General features: G+C 43.2%; 2 protein-coding genes across 2 annotated transcripts in view; both read left to right on the forward strand.

Moving 5' to 3' along the window:
- Positions 1 to 445: 445 nt before the first annotated feature.
- LOC310769451 (arylacetamide deacetylase-like 4) lies at positions 446 to 11359 on the forward strand. Its single transcript, XM_083628845.1, has 4 exons — positions 446 to 700; positions 1820 to 2036; positions 4101 to 4164; positions 10379 to 11359. Exons 1-4 carry the CDS (start codon positions 524 to 526, stop codon positions 11151 to 11153), a joined length of 1233 nt encoding a protein of 410 aa, XP_083484971.1. The 5' UTR covers positions 446 to 523; the 3' UTR covers positions 11154 to 11359.
- A 130-nt stretch (positions 11360 to 11489) lies between these two features.
- Positions 11490 to 27807, forward strand: part of LOC310769461 (arylacetamide deacetylase-like 3) — a 28789-nt gene continuing 12471 nt past the window's right edge. Inside the window, 1 exon segment of the mRNA XM_083628860.1 lies at positions 11490 to 12808. The gene's annotated coding sequence lies outside the window, so the exon portion shown is untranslated.

The following is a 27807-nucleotide window of genomic DNA, read 5'->3' on the forward strand; positions in this document are numbered from 1 at the left end:
TATGAGGCCCGTACCTCAGAAGAAGAGCCTATGCTTTGAATATGCAAGGGCTTAAGTTCCATCCCTGAGATCTCTGGATAGGAATGAGACTCGTGTCTGAAGCCTTGAAAATCTTGGGCCAGGCAGTGCACACAAGTCCTCTGCCACCTCGGACAAGGACTCCCACCATTCCTGACTACAAGCTTAAGCTGGCTGGGGATGTTGTGAACTTCAGGCAACGAACACCCAGTATGTAAAGCCGAAGAGCTCTGGAACAGAAACTATGGAACTGGATTGATCAGTGGCCGGACGTGACATTCCTGAGTAGAACATCACACATGGCACCATTGCCAAGAGCCATGAAATTGCTGTTGATGTTCCGATGGATGAAATATCTGCATGGGAGTATGTGTGCTAATTGGGAATTACTTAATTAACCGGTCTGCAGCCTATTTAGTAGCGTAGACACCTCTGGTGGAGCCACACAGTAGAAATTCTTCCAGTGTAGACTCAATGTTTCCCTTGTACTCTTTGGAACGGTGAAATGGGGCTTCTTCTGGGCCTCCTGCTTGGGGTGATTGGAGTTATAGGGATTCTTCTCCTGTTGCTTCTCTCCTTTGCAATTTATTATGATCTTTCCAGGAGTAAAATCCCATCTGGATTTGACAGTCCATTAAAGCTCCGGGTCATTCACTGGACTGCCATTATGGTGGTCATTGTGGTAAGTTGGGGACTTGTTGAGCCATTATGTGATGCAGCAGGTTATTCTTATGATCTTATGTGAAAGGTGATTAAGAAATGATGATGATGATGATGCTGATGCTGGTGATGACAAGAAGAAGAAGCACCTTTATTTTTTTTCTTTATGATTTTCAGTTATATACATTTCAATAGTTTTACAGTCATTTTAACATTTCAAAACTTGCCATTATGGTAAGTTGGGGGCTGGATGAGCAACAGGTGAAGCAAGAGGTTCTTATGTGATTAAGGTGATTAAGAAATGTAATTATTCTTATTCTAATAAGCAATCTTTAATACATCTTTAGGTGTCAGGCAAAAACATTTCTAAGTCCTTTTAAATGTGTTTGAGGGAGGGATGTTTTTGGCTTCTATATATTTTATATATACCACTTCTATATCTTTTAAAGGTGTTATTGGTTTGCTTTGCACTTCTTTTTATTATGTATTTTGTGTTTTTATCTAGTATTTTATTCTGCAAACCACCCTTTGATCTTTGTATTAAGGCCGGTATACAAATTTATTTATTTAATAATAATAGTTTATATATTTCAGTAATTCATATACGTACTGCATAATAGAGCATGAAATGAGGAAAATCAATAAGTTTACTTGATGATGATGATGGATGAAGATATTATCAGATTTAACAAGGGCTTTATTTTCAACCTGTAGAGGGACACACATAGAGAGAAATATATTATTCACACTAATAATATGGTTTGTTTACATCATGGTTTCTTCAGGAAAGCACATATGGTCTCATAGGCAAGCAAGCAGATTGTGGATTGTTTCTCCAAAGCTTCTTTTGACTCTGCACCTTGGCTGGTGTTTGGGTTGGGGTGGCCAAACAAACCATGATTTAGGAAAGCTTTTGGGTTTCGACATCAAGCCAAACCATTGGATCACTTATTGTGACCCAGGGTTGCCTCTAATGATAGTCCCATTCTAAGCAGACCGATTGAAATTAATGGACATGGCTAACATGCACTCATTCATTTCCATGGGTCTACTTTAAATAGGACTTATTTGGATACCACCCCCTGTGAATAGGATGCAAATGTGGGCACTATTTTCATGAGACTTTTCCTTTGCCTAACAGGGGAAGTGTCTTGAACTGCTGGGTATCTGCAGACAGGTTGCCTTTATCCGCTTCCTCCTGATTTTCCGGAATCCAAGAGTGGATCCCAGCCTCTCTGCCAAAGATCTGCATTTTGATGGGGTTCCTGTGAGGGTTTATCAGCCCAAAGCACCATCTGCCGGCCCAAGGAAAGGATTTATGTTCTTTCATGGAGGAGCCGGGATGGTTGGGAGCATCGGTAAGAGATTAAGGCTGTCAGCCCATGAACACTTATCTAGAGGCAAGCGCCATTGAACTCAAGTAAGCCCATGTAGAATCGTGGAAAAGGAGAGTTGGGAGGGATCCCAAGGGATCATGTAGACCAACACCCTGCAATGAAGGAATCACAGATGAAGAAGCCCTGCCACCTTCCAAGGGAGTCCGTTCCCTGTTGAAAAACTCGTACCATCAGAAAGGTGTTCCTAATGTTTAGCTGGAATTTCCTTTCTGGGTAGAAGTGCTTAAGATATCAATGTAAGAGAGGTTTACTGGGCTGAGATATAAGAATGTTGGTGGTAGTTCCTGAAGGGACAAGGGGCACACGTGTGCTTTGGATTATTTTTATTTATATGCATATATGCCGCGGGTGGCGCTGTCGGTTAAACCACAGTGCCTAGGGCTTGCCAATCAGAAGGTTGGCGGTTCGAATCCCCGCAACAGGGTGAGCTCCCGTTACTCGGTCCCTGCTCCTGCCAACCTAGCAGTTCAAAAGTACGTCAAAGTGCAAGTAGATAAATAGGTGAAGGTAAACGGCATTTCCGTGTGCTGCTCTGTTTCGCCAGAAGCAGCTTAGTCATGCTGGCCACATGACCCGGAAGCTGTATGCTGGCTCCCTCGGCCAATAAAGCGAGATGAGCGCCGCAACCCCAGAGTCAGTCACGACTGGACCTAATGGTCAGGGGTCCCTTTACCTTTACCTATGCTGACTTAGGTCAACAGGAAGAAACAATCAAATGGAGGCTCTTGTTATCATGGCTTCCCAGACCCCACATCTCTATTAAGGATTTTTCGTAAGGTCTTGAATTTAAGCCACACTTTAAGTTTTCACAGTCGGAATCTGGAAAGAAAGTGCAGCTTATATTTGGGCCAATACAGCATATAATAATTGCTGCTCCTGATCGCTCTGTTTACCAGCCCAGCCACCCTCCCTCCCCTGGCCACCCCCTCATTTACACCTGACCCTATCCCTCACCTCACCCCACAGCCACCCCACCCACATGTGCTAAATAGGTCAACAAATAAACAAACTGCACTTGCACCAGCCTTCATTTGCAAGACCAAATGCAATTTCACAAGTTAGCAATTAATACTGATACTCTTGGCTACAGATCACAGTGACATTGCGTTGCAACAGTTTATAAAGTAGCAACCTAGTAATCCCATTGCACCAGAAGTGCTTTTAGTCATGCTGGTGACATGACCCGTAAAGCTGTCCGTGGACAAACACCATCTCCCTCAGCCTGAAGCGAGATGAGCGCCACACCCCATAGTCACCTTTGACTGGACTTAAGTGTCCAGGGTTCCTTTACTTTTTTTACCTATAAAGTAGTAACTTCAGGAGGAAGGAAGGCTAGAATCAAGTGGGGACTCAGGAGAGCATGCCATTATTAGAGACATTGATATTGTGGTGGTGGTGGGAGACAACTGTGCCCCTCGCAGAGCTTGCTTCCTGAAATGCAAGAGCCATGATCCTGGACCATTGACCATGCTGACTGGAGAAATGTTTTTTGAGGTGGGCATTTGGGGGGTTATGATAACAAGTCCCCCCCCCATTTCTGAAAATGGACCTAAGTTTGCATCTATGCATATCGATGATAACATGTGAATTAAATGAAAGCTTGCAAACCATTGGCTGGGTGCCCCATATCTCTTAAGGCTAGGATTTATCTGTGTGTAATTGGATTGAGTTTGCTTTTATAGGTGAACCTATTTAATTTGCCTTTTGCAAATCAATTTGTGAACCCAGAACCAGTCTCTGAAGCTTACAATGCGAAAGAGCTTCATATTTAGAATTTCCCTTCCAACTTTTGAGTGTCCTACCAAGATGTCTGCAGCAAAATCACCAAGGAGACTGATTCTTACAGTGCAGTACTTGAGCTGTGTGATGTGCACATGTGAATAAAAAGGTTTATTTTAGTAAAAATTGCATGTACAAATACATTATATATCGGAAGACTGCTGTTCAAAAATGTGCTTTTACACGCAAGACTGGAGGCAGCAGATAATTACCTCCCTATTTAAAATTTCCCTCTCATCTTGCTAGGCTGCTACCAAGATGTCTGCAGCAAAATTGCCAAGGAGACTGATTCAGTGGTTGTGTCTGTTGGGTAAGTAAATGCAACCACGTATCCTTTCAAATGGAAAATGTGTGTGTGTGTGTGTGCGTGCGCATTGCACCCAGCATGTTGCTGTATTTTGATGGCATCCCTTGCCATATTCTTTGCAGGCGAAAAAGGCTCCCCGTGAAAGCTGTCAATATTCTGATATTAATTTTTATTAGTTTTCAGTTACAATAATCCAATAATACTCTATTATAACAATGCCAAATTATAATGCAATTAGTAATACCAATCATTCAGATGCCAAATTATACAATTTAGGTACCCTCCTGTGTGCTAGAATTAACGACTTCCATTTGTATTGACACATTAAATTATTTATAAACTACAGGTGAAGCATTCAAACACTATACTTGTTCTTCCTGTGTGTTGCAATTATTCTGTCTGTAATGTTTCTTCCTGTCCTTGCAAAATATTATGTCTATCTTTTGCCAGTTGTTGCTGTTCTCCATCATGCCTTGGGCAGAGCTAGTGTCCCATTGTTGTTTCAGAAGTTCTCCATTGCTCCATCCTGTGCTTCATTGTTTTGCAACTTTAGCAGCAGCTGCAAACATCACACTGTCCCAATAAATATCCAGTTTTCACCATTTTTTCTCTCGTCCTTGGAAGGAGAGTAAGCTGTTGAACTTCAAATAACTCAGTATTGAACTTTATCAACTCCTTGGCAAGCTCACAGATTCCTCTCATCCCTCTGTTCAGCCGAAGTTAAGCAATTTCACTTCCAATTTAATTAAATTCCAAGTCCTTTTAGCATTATTCAGATCAGTCTGAGGATAATAAAGAATAGGGAAGAGTCAGCTCTAAGTTTCCATCACAAACCTTTTGCAAAATAGAACTTCCCTCCATTTTCCCCTTTTTTGTTTTGTTTTACACACACAGTTCCATTTGATGTTATATTCCATAGCTGCTATCCAGTTTTCACCGTCTTCATCTGTACATCCATAATTTGAACTAGCATTTCAAAGGAGAACTGCCAAATCATAAATGTATAGAATAAAACTTTATATAAAGAAGCTGTAGGCTCCCCTCCCCCCACCGTCTTTTACACCAAATGAAATCTTCTTTCAAGTTTACACCGAATGAAGTCTTCTTTCAAGTTCAAACCTTAATGAACTTGCAGCTGCTTCAATTCTGCAGTGTATAATCCCATCTCTTCTAGCACGTGTCTGTACATTAGTCGAAATTAAACTCTAATTAACAGAAGAGCCTCTGCTTCTTAATGGCGGCATAGGAGGGTTATTGGCAGGTGAAGTGCTTTTGCACTCAGTGCCTCCCTGCCTCCCGCTTTCCATGCTGGAGCGAGAGCCAGGTACCGAGACAAACTGCAAGTGAAGCCCATTCCCCCCTGTCCCTGGGGGGGAATTTGCAAGGATAATTACTCTCAATCATCCTTGTTTGCTTCTTCACCAACGATCTCCCGCTGTTGTGGGAGCTGCCTCCATTGAGGCAGACCGGAAGCGGAAGCCGGAAGCAATCAACATTCTGTTCTGTGATTGCAAATCAGAGCTTCGTGCACCTAAGACATGAATATGCTCACTTCTGTGGGGAGACTATGAGCTGGGCATAAGGCCTTGCACAGCATCGCTAACCAGGGCCTCCAGATGAGCCTCAACTTGGAGACCACCCAACCCAGATCCAGCCTAAAATCAATTCAGAGATGGGGCTAATAATGTTCAGTTAGGTCTTTTATAGAGTTGCCATATTTCAAACAGGGAAAATCTGGACAGAAAAGTTGTTGAGCTATTTTTATGGGGAAATGGCAGAAATGGCACTGCTGACATGGACTGCCATATGTCCAGATTTCCCCTGACATTGTTTCTGATTTGTGCCTGGACATTGCTGTATTCTGGATGTGCCTGGGAAATTCTGGACGTATGGCAACTAAATTAAACTTAGAGTCAGGAAGGAACAGGTAAATGAGAGGTCATGCCCCTGCATCTAAACAGAAGCAGGAGGGAAAGTTGCAAGTGGCAAATGCTATTGCACCACCTGGATCCAATCCTGAAGGGTTCTGCTTCCCTGGCTCTTTTGCTAGCTGGAAAAGTCAGTTTTTTAAGGGCATGATCCAGCTGACTTTCACCTGCATTGTATCTGCTATAACTGATCCAGCAGGCTCTTCTTGGAATCCTATGTGCTCATGGATGTGTTTGGAAAAGTTCCTGGAAGCTTAAAACTCTGCTTCTGTTTTATTCACCAGCTACCGCCTGCCTCCAGAGCATTGTTTTATCTGTGCTCTCTTGTGTTTTGGTTTTTTAAATTATTGTTAGTGGTATTTTATGACCTTTTACTGTGTCAATCAGCTTTTGGTGATCCATCAGCATTGGAAGGGCATTGTGTGAAGCAGGGGGTGGACCCTTCAGAACCAGGGTTCAAATGTCACACACACACTCAGCCAGCTGTGCCTCTTGCCCTCAGGACTCACAAATGCCACTCTTCCTCCCCTACCCAGGCCACACCCTTCTTTTCTGGGATGCTAGCATCCCAAATTCATATATATGTAAAGGGTTAATTGCAAGAGCTGTAGAATTCTCTGACATCATACACCCTGTAGCAGTTATGACAGTTATGGCAGTTGGTACGGCAGTGACAGCTATTAACAGTCTTTTGCATGAGAGCAGCTGAATTGTTGTTCTGCTGTCTGCCTCAGGGTTAGTTAGTCTGTAACAGTTTAATCTATGTGACATACTTTTTAGGTGTGCATCATTTCGGGACACAGTAATTCAGTTAACCAGAGGTTAAACTAACCCCATTCCAGCTCCAGGAGAAGCTCTAAAATGAATTAGCAATTTAAGAAAAATTCACCTGCATTGTATATTTTACCTGCAACTGCAAGTGCACTAAGTACATACCCTCCAACATTTCTCTGATGAAAATGGGGACATCCTCTCACACTGAGAGCCAGTGTGGGGTAGTGGTTAAGAGTGGTAGACTCGTAATCTGGTGAACCGGGTTCGCGTCTCTGCTGCTCCACATGCAGCTGCTGGGTGACCTTGGGCTCATCACACTTCTTTGAAGTCTCTCAGCCCCATTCACCTCACAGAGTGTTTGTTGTGGGGGAGGAAGGGAAAGGAGAATGTTAGCCGCTTTGAGACTCCTTCAGGTAGTGATAAAGCGGGATATCAAATCCAAACTCTTCTTCTTCTTCTTCATACTGATAGTTTTTTTTTTTAATATTCCACACATCTTACTGGGTTGCCCCAGCCACTCTGGGCAGCTTCCAACATATACAAAATATAATAAAACATTAAAAAAACCTTTCCTATACAGGATTGCCTTCAGATAGCACAGGAGTTGGGTAACTCCAAACCCTCCAACATTTATCCAATGAAAGTATGGATGTCCTAAGGGAAAGCAGCACATTACGAGATCAAATCAGAAACCAGAACAGCTGCTATATTTAAAAAAAATTTTTTTAATTAATTTTCCAAATTATTACAAATCAGACCAAATTCCTTAAATTTAATACAATTTCTTAAAAATCATGTTTCTCACTCCTGTTGCAAACACGTGTCGATAATTCCTCCCCGTAGCTGCATCTTCTCTTGTTTAATGTTCGGTTGTCATCCTTCACTAGACATTAGTCCATTTTTGCAGCTGACTGGTTTTTCCTCCTTACAAACAGCGCCTCCGTTACATCTTATAAATATATAATCCATTTTATGTGTGTAGTCCTTCATTTACATTGTTGTTTCAGACCTGGTGAGCAGGGAGAATTAATTACTATCTTCCTTTGTTCTGTTCTTTGCCAGCTTATCAGGGTGGTACAAGGTCACATTCCATTCCTTTCACTGTTCACCAACTAGCATACTGGCTGCAGCCTAAATAACTCACAGAGTACATAAACAATCTTAATCTTAAACAATGTTAATCTGCCATTAACATTCCGCTCTGGAGTTCTTCCTCGGCAAACAATAATAAGAATATAAATTTTATTTATATCCCGCCCTCCCCAGCTGAAGCCAGGCTCAGAGCGGCTAACAACAGTAAAATGATAAAACTTTCTAAAATCTTTTCATTATAAAATTAATTCCAAGCAAATTAATGGCAACCATTGGGCTAGAAGTTCTGTGACGATTGCCAAAGGAGGGAGTCAGGCTGTGCCCTTGACAAAGGCCTGGTGGAACAGCTCTGTCTTGCAGGCCCTGTGGAAAAATGTCAAGTCCCGCAGGTCCCTAGTCTCTTGTGACAGAGCGTTCCACCAGATCGGAGCTACAGCCGAAAAAGCCCTGGCTCTGGTTGAGGCCAGCCTAACCTCTTTGTGGCCTGGGACCTTCAAGATGTTTTTGCTTGAAGACCGTAAGTTCCTCTGTGGGACATACCAGGAGAGGTGGTCCTGTAGGTACGAGGGTCCTAGGCCGTATAGGGCTTTGAAGGTTAAAACCAGCACCTTAAACCTGATCCTATACTCCACCGGGAGCCAGTGCAGCTGGTATAATACCGGGTGAATGTGATCTCGCAGCAAGGACCACACTGCTCCCTCACACTCCTGGTCCAATCCAAATATAATTTTAAATAAAGTCTATTCAACCTCGGTTGAGGTGGGAGGGCATAAAAAAACAACCATGTTAAATTCCTGTTAAGCATAAATCAAAAGCCTCCCCCCTCTTTTCCAAGGTGACAGACAGAATAACAGAGCCAAGGCTACGCACATCTCTTTCATTTTACAGGGGAGGACGAGAAAAAGAAGACAATTTAGAAAACATATGAAAGCACAAAGCACCTTGTCCTCCCGCTTCCTTTCTTGGCTGTTGTGTGGGTTTTCAAGCTTCAGGAAAAAAGCATTCAGATACCTTCAAAGAGCCAAGCTCCATTCTTTCAGCAACTGATTGATTGCAGCCCATTATCATATGTCGGTCCAGGAGTGCCTCTAATCAATATTCCAAATTGCCTCTAATCAATACTCCAAATTGAGGAGGAACCAACCATAAATCATGCCCAAAACGGAGGCTCAGCCATGGCAGGGACACACTCCCGGGTTGCACCCTTTTTGCCTTTCAAGTTGGCAGACATAGGCTAAAGTGGCACAGCAGGATGCAGTGAGCTCCCCAGACCACACTGGGGACATCACCAGGTTTTTTGCCTCATAAATATGTGAGGGCAGTGGGGAGCAACCGCCATTAACTCGTGTCCCAGGTGGAAACCGGGACATCTTCTCTAAATCAGGGATGTCCCTGGAAAATAGGAACATTTGGAGGGTCTGGAAGTAAAAGGTATATGTTATTTAATTGTTAAAAGAGTGTGTCTTGTGTAGTTTTTATAGAAGGAAAAAGAAAACTAATAAAAGGGTCAAAGCAATCTGGGCTGCCTTCCACATACCCTGCAAATGGGAGTCTAATTAGTGTCTAACTTCCACATCACGGACCCTGTCTTGTGCCCTCATCCTTCAATCTTACCTACCTGGAATGTGTCCCTGACCTGAGGTAATCCCTGTTGAAGAGGATTCTGCATGAGTTCAAAGGTTAACCATTTGCAGATAGGGTGTACACAGGGCTATTTTTCAGGGGAACTCACAGGAACTCAGTTCCAGCACCACTCAGGTGGGTTCTGGCACCTCTCAGGTGGGCACCATTGCCATTCTAAGAGAATGAGGGAGGTGTTCATGATTCATGGAGATTTCTGACCATATTTCTGGACTTCTTTTTCTAGAAAAATAGCCCTGGGTGTACATCCTAGTTGGGTTGCACATCCCACATACAGTGGTACCTCGGGTTACATACACTTCAGGTTACAAACTCCGCTAACCTAGAAATAGTACCTCGGGTTAAGAACTTTGCTTCAGGATGAGAATAGAAATCATGTGGCGGAGGCGCAGTGGCAGCAGGAGGCCCCATTAGCTAAAGTGGTGCTTCAGGTTAAGAACAGTTTCAGGTTAAGAATGGACCTCCGGAACGAATTAAGCACTTAACCCGAGGTACCACTGTATATAGTAATGCCTGAGCAAGAATTTAGAGGGCTATTCATGGATACTTGCAGGAGTGCTGCTGAAGACCAGTTGCTTGAAGCCACAGCAAGAGTGCCCTTGTGCTTGAGCCCTGCTTGCAGGTGCCTCATAGGAAGCTGCTTGGACCTGGTGAGAACAGGATGCTGTAGTAGATGGCCATGAGCCTGATCTAGCAGGCCCTTCTGGTGTTCTTATGTGATCATGAATGTGTTTGGAAAAGATTCTGGAAGCTTACCTCTTTGCTTCTGTTTTATTCTACAGCTACCGCCTGTCTCCTGAGCATCTTCCTCCCTCTCAGTACAAGGACTGCCTTGCTGCTACCATACACTTAATTCAAAATGCAGCTTCCCATGGGGTGGATCCTTCCAAGATCATCGTTGGTGGGGACAGTGCGGGGGGCAATTATGCTACTGTTGTTGCCCAGAAACTGGTGGAGAGATCAGACCTTCCAAAACTACGGGCTCAAGTGCTCATTTATGGGACTTCCCAGGCTATGGACCTCAACACGCCTTCCTATCAGCAGAATGGCTCAATGCCCCCCTTGTTTCGGGAAAGTGTTGCTTACTTTGGAATGAAGTATATTGGAAAAGACACTTCTTTGGCAGGGCAGCTCCTGAAGGGCTCTCATGTGCCAGATTCAATGAGGCTGAAATATGGGAAGTGGGTGAGTCCAGACAACATTCCTGAGAGATTTAAGGCAAGAGGCTACAAACAAGTCCCACTTGCTCCTTATGAACCTGAAGTCTATAGGCAATTATCAGAGACATTAGAAGACGATTTTTCTTGCCTTTTTGCTGAGGACTCTGTCATCCAGAAGCTTCCTGAAACCCTAATTGTGAGCTGCGAGTACGATGTATTACGAGATGATGCACTGCTGTACAAGAAACGTCTGGAGGACAATGGGGTGAAAGTCAGCTGGTTCCATGTTGAGAATGGGTTTCATGGGGTGCTAAACCTCTTTGACGCAGGTGTCTTCACAGTCCCCGCTGCAATTGAATTAATGGACAGGATTATCGACTTTGTCAAAAACCTATGAGAGGAAATCTCTTGAATTTGTGGGTCATTCATAAGGAAGGGAGAATCTGCCAACTTTAGCTTCTGACATTTTGTCACTTTTCCAGTCATAAATCAGCTCTCCACAATTCTGTAGTTATATGTGGTTCTTGGGGACAGTGGGGAATTGCTCATGAAAATTCACCAGCACTTTTGTGTGAAATTTTCCTAATAAACACTTTTACTTTGCATGGTGTTTCGACTAATATACACATGATTAGAACCCATTTGCTCTAATATAATACATTTCTATATTGTTTTCACTAATATATAATTTTTTTGGACATTTCCCCTTCCATTTTCATTTTACTACACACTGGTTGGCTGGAGATCTGCATCCTAATGCTATTCTAGGCTGAATCAACAGAATTATAGGGTCCAGATCAAGAGAAGTAACAGTTTCACTCCATTTTATCTAAACCAGACCTGACCAGTAGGACTGTGTCCAGTTCTGGGTGCCACAAATTAAATAGGATATTGATAAGCTGGAATCTGTGCAGAGGATGTAGGTCAGGCTGATCAAGGGTCTGGAAACCAAGCCTTATAAGGAATCATTGATGCAGTTGTATATGTTTAGCTTGGAGAAGAGAACAGTGAGGTGATATAGTAGCCATCTTCAAATATATAAAGGGCTGTCACATGGGAGATGGAGCAAGCTTGTTTTCTGCTACTTTAGAGGGTAGGACTTGAATCAAGGGATTCAAATAATAAGTAAGGAGATTCAGACTATACATTAGGAATAACTTGCTGAGGGTTAGAGCTGATCAGCATTGGAATGGATTAGCTCAGAAGGTAGTGGGACTGCCTTCATTGGAAGTTTTTCATCAGAAGTTTAATGGCAACCTGTTAGGGATTTTTAGGTGTGATTCCTGCATTGCTGGTGGTTGACCTAGATGACGCAATGCGTCCCTTCCAGCACTACAGATGTATGATTCTATAAGCTTTTTATCAATTCATGGGCTGTATTCAATGGTAGTGCTGCTCAGAGGACTCTATGGCATCAAAAATGTAACAATGTTGGGGCCCAATTAACTTTTAAGGAAGAGAATTCCAAAGAACTGGCATGTGAGTGCTCCAAGCACATGCTCAAGTCCCACCATGTTTTACTGCAGGGATACATGGCACCATCAACAGATCTTCATCCAAAGTACTAAGTAACCAGGGTTGGATGGGAGAGGGAAGAGTTGTCTTCTCATACCCTGTCCAGAACCAGAACCATCCTATAAAGTACAGTGCATCTCCCTACTTTGTGGAATTTAGGGCTTGACCTAACCATCCGCACCTCCAAGGCGCAACCAAACACCTTGACTGTCTTTCTTAATTTAGATGCAACAGAGTGATAAAGATGGGTATCACCCACATGTAGATGATACTACACACCATCTCTCCTGATAACAACTCCCACCAGCTTAATAGAGATGTTCATATAACACGGAGCGGAAATTCCAGTTCCTAAGCCACTGGGGAGTGTCCTCCCATAAGTAGTTTCAAAAAATGGCTTTGGTGGTAGGAGTGGAACCATTGACACACAGTGACCCAACCCACACCTCCTTAATATGCTCCAAAAACATACCATGGTCAACAGCAGGACTTTTTTTTAGCTGCAACTCACTAGAACTCAGGTCCAGCACCTCTCAGGTAGGCCCCATTTCCATTATAAGAGAACAAGGAAGATATTCCTGGTGAATTCCAGCACCTTTTTTTCTAGAAAAACCACACTGGTGAACAGTATCAAAGGTGCTGTGAAATCAATCAGAACAAGGAGGATCACACTCCCTATATCTTTCTTACAACAAATGCCAGGGTCACCAAGGCACTTCCAGTGCCATGGCTAGGCCTGAAGCCAGACTGGAATGAAGCCAATTAATCTGTTTCTTATGAGGATATGTGGAGCTGCATTGCTACAAGCTTCTTTGCCCACAGAGGGGATATTCAGCACTGGTAGCGTTGCTGTTGTCATGTGTCCTCTTTTTCCAGGACACGTCCTCTTTTTCAGGGGTAAAATTTGATACAAGTTGCCTTTATTTGCTTTTAATGGCCGTCACAGCATCCTCTGTTTTGCTCTTCAAAACATGGCAACCCTATGCATTTGACCATAACTATTTATCAAATAGTTAAAATCCTCAAATCTTGGTCTGTAGCAAATTGGCAGCCATGTGGCCCTTAAAATATTCCCGAGAAGGTTCACCACCCCTGATCTCCAAAGCCATTGCAAAGATGGAAAAAGGCATTGGAGGGAGGAGAAAGAAAGCAAACTCATGCACAATCGATTTGTAAGTGAAAAGAACTATGGGGAGAGCTTTTTCCAAGATATTTCCTTCTGCAGAGGAGTTATTTAGTGTCATTAAGAGTCAAGATGGCTTTATTCTCCTGTACTATTTCAGACATGTGATACTTAAGGGACCCTGAGAATCATCTAGTCCAACCCCCTGCAATGCAGGAGTATGCAGCTGTTCCATATGGGGATCAAACTTGCAACCTTAGCATTATCATCCCCAACTGAGCTATCCAGGATTATGTTCTTATGCCGCTCAGAACGTTTCTGAAGCGACTCTAAGGACATGAGAGTTTTGATTCACCTTTCTAGGTCTTATGGGTATAACCCGAGCTTTGAAGCAGCCTGCTGAGTAACTTAGAATAACACGTTAAGTTAAGAACATAAAAGCAGCCCTGCTGGATCAGATAAAAGGTTTCTCCCAGGAGCAAGAAGAATTCAGCCACCCCCTTCGGCAGCCCTGCTTGACTGGGTGGAGAAAGCTGTGTGGGTTGTGTGTGTATATTGAAACAGTACCCTTTTATTGCCAGAACGACATTGGTTGTGCCAACCACTTTTGACCTTTGTCCTATCTCTGGAAAGGTTGCTCATGCAGCCTGTGAATTGAAAAAGTCTGCCCCCTCCTGGCTTATCAAGACCAATTCCCTGTTTCCTGCAGTAGTAAACCCGCAGGTCATAAGTGCAAAGCTTTCTCCCTCTACCACTCCTTAGACACCGGTATTCAGAGGATGTTGCTTTTGATCCTAGGGATACTATATATTCTTTGGTGATCACTCGTAACTGAGTAAGATTGTCTTCCATGAATATTGTCTTAGCAGTGTGTCTGTAAGTGACTGTGGAGGCCAATTCTGGATCCGCACATCCTTCCACAGTGGGGACATAGGTTTTTGGGTGGGAGCTGATCACAACGAGGGTTTGCCAAATGTGCCTTCCTCTTAGCACGTTTCTCCCTTTTGTCCTGAGTTCATGCTTCTTCAAAGTCCATGATGCCTTTGGTAGAGACTATTCTCCAACTGGAGCCCTTGCAGGCCAGCGATTCCCAGTTGTCAGTGTTTATACTATATATTTTTAGATTGGATTTGTGAGTGTCTTTAAAGCATTTTGCTTTCCATTCTTACGTTGGGAATACAGTGGTACCTCAAGTTACATATGCTTCAGGTTACATACACTTCAGGTTACAGACTCAGCTAACCCAGAAATAGTTAAGAACTTTGCTTCAGGATGTAGCAGGAACCCCCCCACCCCAATCATTCTGTTTGTACAAACTTCACACACACACACACTCACACACTACATTCGCCACATTTCTGTTATAAATTCATGGAAAATCAACCATACATCGGATTTGCACTGTTCCATTTTATTTTACTCCATATGACAAGAACTATCAAAGGGGGGTGCCTTGGTCCTGGTCAGCCATAATCCCTTCACCGTCTCAGCACATCCACAGGAGCCCTGCCCAGTTGCTATGCCAACCCTGATGATCCCAGACAGAAGACAATCAAGATCACAAAGAACTTGCATATGGGAGTGGATTCAGCATGGACTGAAACAAAGGACAATGATCAGATCTTCCCTCTGGGGGCAGGAAACTGCAAACTCCCCTTTGTCTCCTGGAAGTGACTCATGGGGAGGGGGGAAAGGAGGAACTAGCCAGGTGACAAGACACTCAGGTTACCACCAACTCCTCCCTCAACCCCTCCTTTCTGTAATGTATGCATGATGTTTCTGGGGGTGGGCTTGACCTAGAGGAGGGGAATTTCAAAAAGTTTTATAAGACCTTGCACACTATTTTTCTGGGTCTTTCCTCTCTCTTGCAAGTGAGGGGAACACCCTGTTGCAACAGTTCAATAAAGGCCAAGCCTACAGGCTGCTGTTTTGCTCCAAGTTATCCTGGTTGGTGTCTTTACTTTTTGTCCAAGGGAGCCCTCGGATATTTCCGGCAACAGTTTGGCGACCATGCTCAGGGACACTTGGTTCTCCTGCGAAGGTGAGGAGGGAGATAGAGGGGATCGGGCGCCACTGGGCAACCTTAGCCCAGGGATCCTTCTTCCTCTCCCTGCCTCCTCTTTGTGGGCGGTAATCAATCGTCACCAAAAGCCCAGCCAGGGGGAGCAAAGGCAAGGTCAAGCCGGCTAAAGGGAAAGGATCCCGGGATCTGCGGGGGACATCTTCGAACGTGAGTATGGTTTGAAGTAAATACATTGGGAGGGGGGTGGAAGAAGCAGCGTCCCCACGACAGCCAGACTTTCCTTCTTTCATTTCTGACGATTACCCCTCGGAGTCGTCCGGGTACGTCTTAAACTCTCCCCTTTTCTCCCCCGATTTTCCCCCTCGGAGTGTGGCCAGGGAGATCGCGGAACTTTACTGTCAGACGATTACCCCTCGGAGTCGTCCGGGTACGTCTAAAACTTTCCCTTTTCTCCCCCAATTTCTTTTTCGGAACGTGGCCGGGAAATTGTGGTACTTTTACTGTTTTCCGGCGTTACCTCTCGGAGTCGTCCAGGGACGTCTTATTCTGTCCCCTTTTCTCCCCCGTTTTCCGTCTTGGAATTGAGTCCGGGAAAGCGTGGCTCTTTACTGTTTTCTCTGACGTCCCTCTCTCGGAGTCGTCCAGAGGCGTCTTTTCAAAAGTATTTTAACGCAAGGTCATTTGCTTCCTTTCAAACCTTGGGTGTTTTCTCGGACCCCGATCTGGCACGGCATTGCGCAGGCGTTCAGTAGGGGTCCGAACTTAGTCTCAAAGGCTAGGCAGGAGGCTGTCGTGGGTGGTAGAGGGGGAATTGGGGCCCCACACTAGGACTAGTTGTGTAAGCAGTACTGAGGCAGAATTTCAGGATCCGTGGTTGTGTAGCGGGTAGAGAGAGAGACCCGTGGTTTTAAGGCTGATGTTTGAGGTTTTATAGATGATAAGTTATTTGCGGTTCGTTGATAGGCAGGAATTGAGTTAAAGAGATAATCAAAGGTACCTTAAATACTGAAAGAATATTATTTTCTTCTTTCTACCCTTTCCCCCCTCTTTGTCTTCCCCCTTGTGTGTCCATTCTTTCTGTCCTTTTCTGTCCTTTATACTAGAGGGAAATGGGAGCTCACTAAAACACCCTAGCTGGACTCCTCCTGGCAACAAAGCTTCCATGAAGCCTTTTTGCCCCAGAGAGGATTCTAATACGCCCCTCCAGCTTGTCATCTCCAGTTGGAAAAATAAAATAAAATAAAGGGGCAAAATGGTCTTTCAAGTACAAAGTACGAGACCGTTGTAACTTTTAGTGGGTAGCTTAGGCCCACCACCTGGGCCACCTCAGGGATCCTTCAACACAATCAGGGTGTGAACCCTTAGGGAGAGCTGAACATATCAAATTTGTGTTGTTAAACTATAACCTAAAACTAAACATGAAACCGTAAACTTAATGGTGCTCAGAAGGCAGTAGATATAATAACAGCCCAGCCTGAGAGCCCACACATTAGAGAACTTAGTTTCTTTAAAAAAAAAAAAAATGAATAAGAGATGTACTCCAAGATTTAGAAATATTTAAAGGGTTTGTGTTTACATTGGCTTCGGCATCCACAGACTGTTCTTAAATGCACATAGTTTTTAAAATTGCAAGCTTGCTTCAAAATTTTAAATCTAAGGAAGCCATGTTGGGCCTTGTCAACCTGAAACAAGACAAAATGGAGAATGAAGTATGCAAATGTTTGTTCTTTGAGAGAAGCTCTAAAAGAGAGTTTTCCTCCCAAGTGGTAAAATCCTGTATACGTGCTACTTGTGTTCTGGAAGGAGGATTACCCCACCTCCTTCCTCTAGTTTAAGTGAGGAGGGTGATTTTAAGTCTAATGGTAAATGATGTTTTGTTGTAACTTTTGAGTTTGTGAGTACACCTGTGTTCCAGTCTATTTTGGAATGTGAAGTTAACCTAATGTTTCTGCTGCAAAAGCCTAGTTGAGCACAATTGCTCTCTCAAGCTAAAATGCAGTGTATGTATTTCATCAAGCATATGCCTATGAAAGTATGGTGTTCCTTCTAAGAAAAATATGTGAGTCCAGTTTTAACTTTGATTTGGTTGGACAGAAGAGTTATTGTAAGGCTCCTGATATCAGTCTCTATAAGACTTCCTGGCCTCTTTTCTCAGAAAATGCCCCCCCTTGTTCCATTCTGTCTCTTTCAGTTTTTTTCTCCCTTCTTACTTCTGTGCCAGGTAAATTTACTCCCGAGTAAGCTTCCTTTAAAGGAAACTGCAAAGAGGGGGGGGGGGCAATCTTTCCTAAGGTACCCTGCATCTCACTTTCCTATGTGTGGTTATTTAAAAAAAAAATAAAAAAAATCTAAATTAGGCTTACTATTCCTCTGCAAGTTCAGAAAAAAAAATTGTTCACTTTTGTATTCCCTTTAAATCCAATCTATGGCTGTTTTAACTATGCTTAATAAAAGATCCTCTCCCTATCTTAGAGGAAAAAAAACTGTTCACTTCAATCTTCCTTTAAATATCATTTCACTAGGAACTTGCATTCTTTAGTCTAAGGAAGTAAACTCCCTCAAGCTATCTCAAGATCTGCTAAAAGGGTTCTGTGTAAAGTTGGGTACTTTTATTTTCCTCTTCATTAGTACATGATAGGAGCATAGATGTTTCCTTTCTCAGTTGTAAATCTGTACTTAAATGGGTATGTCTCTTTGATAGTACAAATCTTGCTGTGAAATCTTGCTGTGAACCCTATATTTTGGAGGGTTGGACTAGATGACCCCAGGGTCTCTTTCAACTCTCCCAATTTGTGGCTGTGTGGAAGGGACATGTGTCTGCAAGCATTGGAGGGTAATTCTTAAATTCTGGTGTGGTGATGTAGTTGAAATTCAGCCTAGCTTTGCTCTTTAGTTTTAAAAGGTGAGAGGTGAAGCCTTGATGGTTTTGAAGCACAACTGGTAATATCAAGCATTTGAGTGATTAAAGTGTTTATCATTTTGTCTACTATTTAAAAATCAGACTTCAAAGTCAATTCAAAGTTTAAGCACATAAAAATACATATGCGCCTTGACCAATCCTGTAAATAAAGGGCAGAAAAAATATATATATATATATTGTCTGCAAATGGTAAGGCTGAAATGACTGAGAATATTAAAAAATAAATAAATAAAATAAATCCTATGAATTTTGACTCTCTGGCCATTTTCCCCCATATATAAGGGCGTGGCATTGTTCCGCGAATGGCCAGAGGGATATTAGCCCTTTCCTGTACATAAAGGAAGCAGTCCCTTTGCTTGGGCTACAATTGCTAGCTTTGGTGAATACTTGAATTGCTGAGTTTCTCTTTTTTGTTTTAAAATCTAACCCTATTTTAAAATCTACTCCTTACCCTCACCTTCCCTTATTCAAATGGTAATTTAGCCAAAAGATTCAACATTTTCAATAGTATAAAAGGTTTACTGAGACATGAACTCTGTACATGCACAGAGGCTAGATCAGCTTAAAAAAAAAACACACACACACACACACACACAAAAGAGAGAGAGGAAGAAGGGGGGAACTGTAAGGGGGAAGAGGAGGTTTCGAGAGCTTGGGCTGCAGGGAGAAACTTATCCAAATTTCCTTATGTAAAACTTGGAACCATTGAGGGAAATTACCCTTAATGTGTCTTTTGCCCCAGGGGCTACGGAAGACAAAAGGGTAAAAAAAACAAACAACAACAACAACAACAACAAAACAAAAACCTAGCCCATCAAAAGTCAAGAGCTTTCCAGGTTCCAAATCTTAACATGCCAAATTCTTTTCACAGGTAAACATCAAAACGCTCCCACTGTGAGTTCCACTCTTGACTAGTCCCCCCCCCCCACAGGATTTAACTTTTACAACAGGCTTTGTGTGCATTATAGGAACAGCATTCCTGACAGAGATTTTCAAAGAAAGAAAGAAAAAATTTTGTTTCCCCCTTTAAAACAGGATACGTGAACTCGGACCCACATAGGCAAAAAGTTTAATAACTTGCCAATTGTGTTCAAATTAACAAAGGTTTTGTCCCTTCGTTTCTTCCACAGCCAAACTAAGTGAAGGAAAGCAAACAAACTTGGCAGATAATAACAGTAATTATATGGAAATGTGATAATAATATTGGAATGAATAAAATGCTTAATCCGCTAAGATTTTTATTATTTGCAGCTTCCCACGTAAATTGAAGGACATCCTTTTTTGCCTTTTTGCCCCTTCTAACTCTGTCTTTAAGTCCTGCCCCTTACAGGATATCACTTCTACAGATGTGTTACTACAGATCCAATGAAAAGCTTCGCCACCACAAGACTATTACCTGCAGCAACAACAACAGACACCAAAGTTTTCAAAGTGGCCACAGCAAATCCTTTCAAAGGGGAAGTGGGGCTGACAAAGGGGGGTGGAGTAGAATTCTAAGGACATCTTCTCACTTTTGAACCTCAAGACTGTGCTCCAGGATTCTAAAGATACATACATAAAATATCACAATTGTCTCAAGATATGCAACTGATACTTAATTAGTTTGTTTTGTATTATGTGTTATTATGTAGGAATGTTGAAATGTGTCTGACAAGTGTGTTATTTCCACAAATGGGAAGGGGGGGGGCTATTTTTGTGGCTATTTTTGTGTGTAATTGTTTTTATGTTTAATGTCTTATTCCTTACAACCCAGTGGAGGATTCTCATACATTTTATGCTTTTTAACAGACCAGGCTATTATGTAGTCCAATGTTTAGAACTAGATAAATTTATAACCACATTTAGTTGTTTCACCTGGCACTCTGCCAACTTCCCTACCCATTTTAAAATGTGCCAAAAAACTCGCTTAACCAAAGAGAAGCTGATAAGATACATGAAAGTGCATATGCTTTGGTTTAGCAGGAATAATCCCTTATAGAGTTAAATTGACTTATTTGGACAAATGCCCTTTAACAGATTGGTTTGAGAAGTTGGGAACCATGGGGCAAGATAAATTCAAATTGGACTCATTTTGAATTGGGCAAGTGTATCCAGGCTGCAATTAGCTTTTTGGTCCTTAAAGTGCAAGTGAGCAACTTCCCATGACTGCAAGACCAGAGCCTATAATAATAAAATCCCATAGAATGGCCAAGGCAAGGACATTTCCCTCATGACGTGCCCAAACCTGTGCCAGCTGGGGTGAGTGCCAGGCAACATGGTTAATATGAAAGCCCTAAGTGGATTCACCAGGGATTGCCACTACTGTGACACCAGGCCGGTGTGAGACCACAGAAGAGCTACCTTGACACCTGAGAACACAAAAATGGCGGGGGACAAAGCAAACTGCATTTTTCAGTCATTAGTGGACCTTCCTGCTAAATGTAAAGCATACGCCACTATTGAGAAAATATTTCTTCCAAGGTACTAGAGTGCCACAAGTAACTGAACAACAAAATATTAATTTTACGTGATATCCTAAGTCTAATTATGTGCACTGTTACACCATTATATTTCTATGCAAATGTCCTTAAGAAGCATGACATCCGAGTCCCTTTCAGGTACACATGGAGACACGCATCTGGGACGGAGAATAGCAGGTTAATAATTACCACCTTAAATTGTGCGGAGAAAAGGATTGCAAAGTAGCCACCTTTGCAATCTTATCTCCGAAGGGGGGAACTGTAGCAGGAACCCCCCCACCCCAATCATTCTGTTTGTACAAACTTCACACACACACACACTCACACACTACATTCGCCACATTTCTGTTATAAATTCATGGAAAATCAACCATACATCGGATTTGCACTGTTCCATTTTATTTTACTCCATATGACAAGAACTATCAAAGGGGGGTGCCTTGGTCCTGGTCAGCCATAATCCCTTCACCGTCTCAGCACATCCACAGGAGCCCTGCCCAGTTGCTATGCCAACCCTGATGATCCCAGACAGAAGACAATCAAGATCACAAAGAACTTGCATATGGGAGTGGATTCAGCATGGACTGAAACAAAGGACAATGATCAGATCTTCCCTCTGGGGGCAGGAAACTGCAAACTCCCCTTTGTCTCCTGGAAGTGACTCATGGGGAGGGGGGAAAGGAGGAACTAGCCAGGTGACAAGACACTCAGGTTACCACCAACTCCTCCCTCAACCCCTCCTTTCTGTAATGTATGCATGATGTTTCTGGGGGTGGGCTTGACCTAGAGGAGGGGAATTTCAAAAAGTTTTATAAGACCTTGCACACTATTTTTCTGGGTCTTTCCTCTCTCTTGCAAGTGAGGGGAACACCCTGTTGCAACAGTTCAATAAAGGCCAAGCCTACAGGCTGCTGTTTTGCTCCAAGTTATCCTGGTTGGTGTCTTTACTTTTTGTCCAAGGGAGCCCTCGGATATTTCCGGCAACAAGGATAAGAACAGAAATCGTGCTCCGGCGGTGTAGTGGCAGCAGGAGGCCCCATTAGCAAAAGTGGTGCTTCAGGTTAAGAACAGTTTCAGGTTAAGAACAGACCTCCAGAATGAATTAAGTACTTAACCCAAGGTACCACTGTAGAGTAGTTGCTTTGGAAGACGATAATCAGGCATCCAAACAACTTGACCAGTCCAACAAAGTTGATGTTGAAGAATCATTGCTTCGACACGGGTGATCTTTGCATCTTCTAGATACTATCTATCATCTATCTGTCTTTCTAATCTCCACCATAACGAGTAGCCATTGATAACCCCACTCCCTATAAACTTGTCTAAAGCCCCTTTTAAGCCATCCAAACTGATGGTCATTACTACCAGTTTTACTACAAGCCCTTTGTTTTGTAAAGTGATTTTTTGGGGGGGGGGGACGAGAAGCATCCACACAATGTCACTGGCACCAGAATGCTAGCTTCCATATTCTCCCTGTTTAATCTGAGATTGCCTTTTCCACAGACAATTTACTAAATTGGTGGTAGGGGGGAAATGGTTGCTGACATCCTGTTTGCAATATGTGAATGACCCGTTTGCATTTCCCAGCATCTCCTGGTACCCCAATTACATATGTAAAGGAAATTCCAGTCAGGTTGCTAGAGCTCAGTGAGGAACATTTCTTCATTCTCCTTCTACCTTGCTTTTCTTTGCTGTAGCCACTAGAGGTCAGAAAGGAAATGTGGATTAAACTCCAACATAGCAGAGGTTTCAACCTTTTTGAGTCCACGGCTCCCTTAACCAACTACATTCTTTCTGTGGCACCCCTGCGGGCTCAGGAGCCCAGTTATTCCACTCCTTCCTTGCAAAGCTGGCAGCCTCTCACCCTTTTTGAAACACTTCCCTCAGCCTCCTCTCCTCTCCCCTCTCCTTGGGAGTCCTCCGGGCAGCTGCTGCTGCTGTCCCTGGTCTCTGAGCTGCCCCCACCACTCCAAAGAGAGGTGCCTCCTAGAGTCACCATTCGCCTGGGGAGCTTGTAGCCAGGTCTGCTGCAATAAACAGCTGTGCAAGCCTTTGGGAGGCAGAGACGTGAGAGGCCATCAGAGGAGGGAGGGAAGGAAAGAGGGACAGAGGCCAGTGTTGCCCATGGCACCCCTGATCATCAGTCAAGGCACCCCAGAGTGCCATGGTACACTGGTTGAAAACCACTCCTATAGAAGATTAACTCCTCTCAATTAGAAACATGATATGGCTTTGATATGTTTCTGACAAACAACGTGGAAGATTTGCGATTGCTGCCCCAAAACTCAGAAGAATGTTCCTCAAGGATAATATGGTAAACTGTAATGATCTAATCATCAATGAAATATAGAAACTCTTGTGTTTTGGTTGCATTTTAAGATACAGTGGTACCTCGGGTTAAGAACTTAATTCGTTCTGGAGGTCCGTTCTTAACCTGAAACTGTTCTTAACCTGAAGCACCACTTTAGCTAATGGGGTCTCCTGCTGCTGCCGCGCTGCCGGAGCACGATTTCTGTTCTCATCCTGAAGCAAAATTCTTAACCTGAAGCACTATTTCTGGGTTAGCGGAGTCTGTAACCTGAAGTGTATGTAACCTGAGGTACCACTGTATATGTGTATGTATAAATTGGCTAATGCTTCTTTTAATGGTGTATCTATGTGAATTCTGCGTAGTAATGATAAATATACATGTCTTTGTAGTGATGGTTAAAATGACCATGATGGTTGCAACAACAAAATAAATTGTATTGAGAAAGATGGAGTTGTATCCCATACCCTCTGACATTGCTCAGATGAAAATTGAAACATTCACCGCTTGAGCATTTCTTCCTGCTCAAGTACAAAAGTTATTTTAAGCACAGAATTCTCTGAATTTAAGAATTGCATGTAGGGAAGCCAGAGGGGAAATAGAAAACCCCAAATCAATTATAACTAACCGTAGATGTGTATGTGTGCGCGCACGCATAAATTTAACAATAAATTCAACATTACAAAAATAAACATTATTATAAAATAAGTAAACAAATAAGTACAACATAGGTGAAAAGTCTTCATTACAAACAGTAATGAAACAAAACAAATTGCTCTTCTGTGTTATTGCTTCCACTTCCAACTGGAGTTCTTAAACAACAAAACTTCCTACAGAACCCTTAGAGAATATTTTTGCTACTATTGAAGGCCATAACGTGAGCACAACCAATCCCCATTTCAACTTAAGTTTGCTGAGAAGTTTGCTGTTTTCTTGCCATCAAGCCTCTGCATGAAGCAGATTTTGCTTTGTGGATCAGTCTGTGCATTTGGAACTGTGCAAAAATGCATTCTTGGCTACCTTTCTTTCTTTCAGGAGTCTTAAATTAGTGAAGAAACTAATTTTTGTTGGTCCTGTTAAACAATTGAAAGTACAAAACGTTTCCTGACAACCAGCCAAATATATACCAGTAGATCTTGATTTGCCTTCCAATTACCCTTGCGTTATAGGGCACAGTTAGGCAGGTCCCTGAGGAACATTTTGAGCTGCAAGAGCAGTTTTACATACCCTGCAACCATCCCGATTTCCCCAGGACATTCCGGGAATTACAGAAGCCATCCCAGCTTTTGATTAGATCCTGGAATATCCATTCCCCCGACCTCCAGCACTGCCACCTCTGAGCTCGGGGAGGAAGATGAATTTGCAGCCAGCGCGGATGCTTGCAGTGGACTCACGCTTTCGTGCGAATTGGCTGACTCCCGAGAGAGTGCAACACCAAAAGATGCGCATCCCGATTTCCTTCGATGGAATGTTGCAGGGTGACATGCATGAGGAATTCTCTACCTCCCTCGTTGGCAGCAATAAGCAGGGAGGAAACAAGAAAGTTGTTACTTATGATTTTATTCAGCCATCACGGTGAAAGATGAAGAAATCGCCATTCCTCAATTATGGCATTGCTCACACTGAGCTCCTCCCCCTTCCAGGGGCCAAGGAAGGGGAGTCACCACTGAGGTATCACCACTGAGGAGTTGACAAAATGCTGGGCAGCACTCACTGCGGGGCCTGCAGAGCACCTGAGTCACGCGTCTCTCTTGGGAGTGACACGGTGGCTTGGGCACCCGCAGGCTCTGCGCTGCCCCAAATGGTCCACCCAATGCCTCCCCCTCAGCTGTAGGGCGGCTGAGTGGGAGGAGACAGGCAGACTCCTTAGTGGCCCCATGGAGCATCCTGCCCCAACTGGCCCCGCCCAGCGGGCAGATGGCCCCGCAAGGCACGCAAACCACACCAGGTGCCAGATCGACTTGCTCCGCCATGGCCCCCTTCCCTTCTAGCAACACCACCTGCCTCTACGGTGTCCACCCATGGTCAACTGCCTCTGTGCCCCTTGTTCTTGCACTCTTAACGAACATCGCATTTTGGGAGAAGGGGAGTCAGTTATGCTGTCCAGTGACATGTCAGCTAGCTGCTCTGCCTTCCCTCCTCCTTCTCCTAACACCTCATAACTCTGCTGTTTACCTGTCTCTTCCTCAAAGCCTCGCTGTAATTCGAGACTGCCTTCGTCTTCTCTGCAAGCTACAGGAGAAGGAGTGGAGTCCAGTCCCTGACACGGGGTATGGGTTTTTAGGCTTCCAAATACCCCTCTTCCCTTTGCAACCTGTCAGTGTTCTTCACCATGGTTTCCACAAGTTTACATGGGATACAATAATCCACTAAACACTGATTGGAAAAATGTGGTATCACCCATATTTAATCCACTGATATGACTGCATCCTGTCAATCATATGGAAGCGTGGCAATGATTCCCCACCCACACCCCAATATCCCTGCTGGTGTCCATCTTCCTTCTTCCGTGCCCATGTGTCATTCATTATTTGCCATTAGATAGAATTTCAAAGTAGATATTAAAGCCTCCCATCAAATCTATTTTTCTTCTTATGCAGCATTGCTACATAAGAAAATGATGCCTGCAAGTCTCTACCAATGGCCTCAGCTTAGCATCTGCACAATGAAAGCACACATTGGTCTTGCCTTCACTTACATGCAATGTCAATTTGTAACAATCCCAAGCCGGAAGGAGCTACTTTTCATTTTGGAGTGTTGGCAGCAATTTGTACTTAACAACAAAAAAAAGTATGCTGAACAAAGGACCATAATAAAGAGAATTTGTACACCACAGAACACCTGAATTGACTACATCAAAGCCTACTTTCATATTGACATCCTGACTTTAGAACCTTGAGTAATCTGGTGTTTGTAAGAAACAATTCCTTCTTTCTTTGAAGGGAGCAGCATATTAGTTGCATATTGTAATACTATAAGCATATTAAATTGTGATTTTATTGAAGGATGATAGAGCCAATGCCAGCACTTTCCACATGCTCATCCTATGGACACTTTGTAGAAGTAAATCCCATAATTCATAATAAGAATATTAGAATGTGATTTTGTTGAAGGATCATATAACCAACGCCTTGCTGACACTTTCAACCAAATGATCAACATACTAATCCTAAAGACACTAATTAATAAATTTGGCGTAATTCCACTTCACAAATTAGAGCATAAAGCTGCAGTCACATTAGGAACCAGGAACAGCAAATTGTTTCTGTAAACAACTGAATCATAAATCTCTATTTGTCAAATTCCTATCCATTCGCTGACAAGCATTCACCTACAATTAAATCATTTTATCTAAATGACACCTGCTACCTGGAAAGCTAACCCCAAGATGCAATATTGTTGCCAAGTGGCAAATGAATTGAATAAATCAATTATTTCTATAAAATTATTTACCAAGCTTCATGAAAATATTTGTTATGCAGTTGCCAATAAACCTTGAATTTCCGAGCACAATTCAAAGTGTTGGTGCTGACCTGTAAAGCCCTAAAAGGCCTTGATGCTGATGTTGAGAAGGTGCATCTTCTCCCAGTTCTTCAGCCAGAGCACGGAGGTCCAGCTCTGAGGACCTTCTGGTGGTTCCCTAACTGTGAGAAGTAAAGTTACAGGGCACCATACAGGGGGTCTTCTTGGTAGCTTCGCCCGCCCTGTGGAACACCCTTCCATCAGATGTCAAGGCAAGTAACTCTACAGCCTTTAGAAGTCATCTGAAGGCAGCCCTGTACAGGGAAGTTTTTAATGTTTAATGTTTTGTTATGTTTTCATTTATATGTTGGAAGTCGCCAAGGGTGGCTTGAGATATCCAATAAGATGGGTGGAGTAAAAATATATCCATCATCATCATCATCAAGCAATTCAATGTAAGAAAATAAGAGTACTCTGTCTCATACATCATGATTGGTCACATTTGAAGCAACTGACAATCACAGGAATAAAGTGGGGTTCAATAAAGCCCAGGTAAACAGGTGCACCTTCAACATTACCTGAAGGTTTTCTATTGAAGGTGTTAGATGGATTTCTGCAGGGATACCTTAGCGGCTAGTACAGAGGATGCCCTCCGCAAGCCCCCTGAGCTTTTGAGGGTAATGAAACTCCCAAGAGAGTTCTCTCTGCCCATCTTAGCACCTTAAGGGGTCTGTAGGGAATCATGGATTCATAGAATTGTAGAGTTGGAAGCAATCACATGGGACATCAAGTCCACCCAACCTGGGGTTCAAACCCACCACCCATTTTATCAATCTGGCTGAGTCCTGACTCTTGCTTTTTTTACTAGGGATAACAGGAGCAGATATCCCCCCCCAAACCAGATAAATCTATTTCTTTATGCTACAATGGCAGCATGAATATCATATGCACAGAAATGGTGATATGAGGTAGTACCTACCAAAATATAACAGGGCAGAAGAAGAAGAAGAAGAAGAGTTTGGATTTGATATCCAGCTTTATCACTACCCGAAGGAGTCTCAAAGCGGCTAACATTCTCCTTTCCCTTCCTCCCCCACAACAAACACTCTGTGAGGTGAGTGGGGCTGAGAGACTTCAAAGAAGTGTGACTAGCCCAAGGTCACCCAGCAGCTGCATGTGGAGGAGCAGGGAATCGAACCCGGTTCACCAGATTAAGAGTCTACTGCTCTTAACCACTACAC

Source organism: Podarcis filfolensis (genome assembly GCF_964270895.1).
Source record: "Podarcis filfolensis genome assembly, chromosome: 8".
In the NCBI taxonomy this organism is placed as follows: Eukaryota; Metazoa; Chordata; class Lepidosauria; order Squamata; family Lacertidae; genus Podarcis; species Podarcis filfolensis.

Coding starts and splice junctions, on each gene's coding strand:
- LOC310769451 (XM_083628845.1), top strand. CDS start 524: ATGGGGCTTCTTCTGGGCCTCCTGCTTGGGGTGATTGGAGTTATAGGG. Junction 701..1,819: donor CCATTATGGTGGTCATTGTG/GTAAGTTGGGGA, acceptor TTTGCCTAACAG/GGGAAGTGTCTTGAACTGCT. Junction 4,165..10,378: donor TCAGTGGTTGTGTCTGTTGG/GTAAGTAAATGC, acceptor TTTATTCTACAG/CTACCGCCTGTCTCCTGAGC.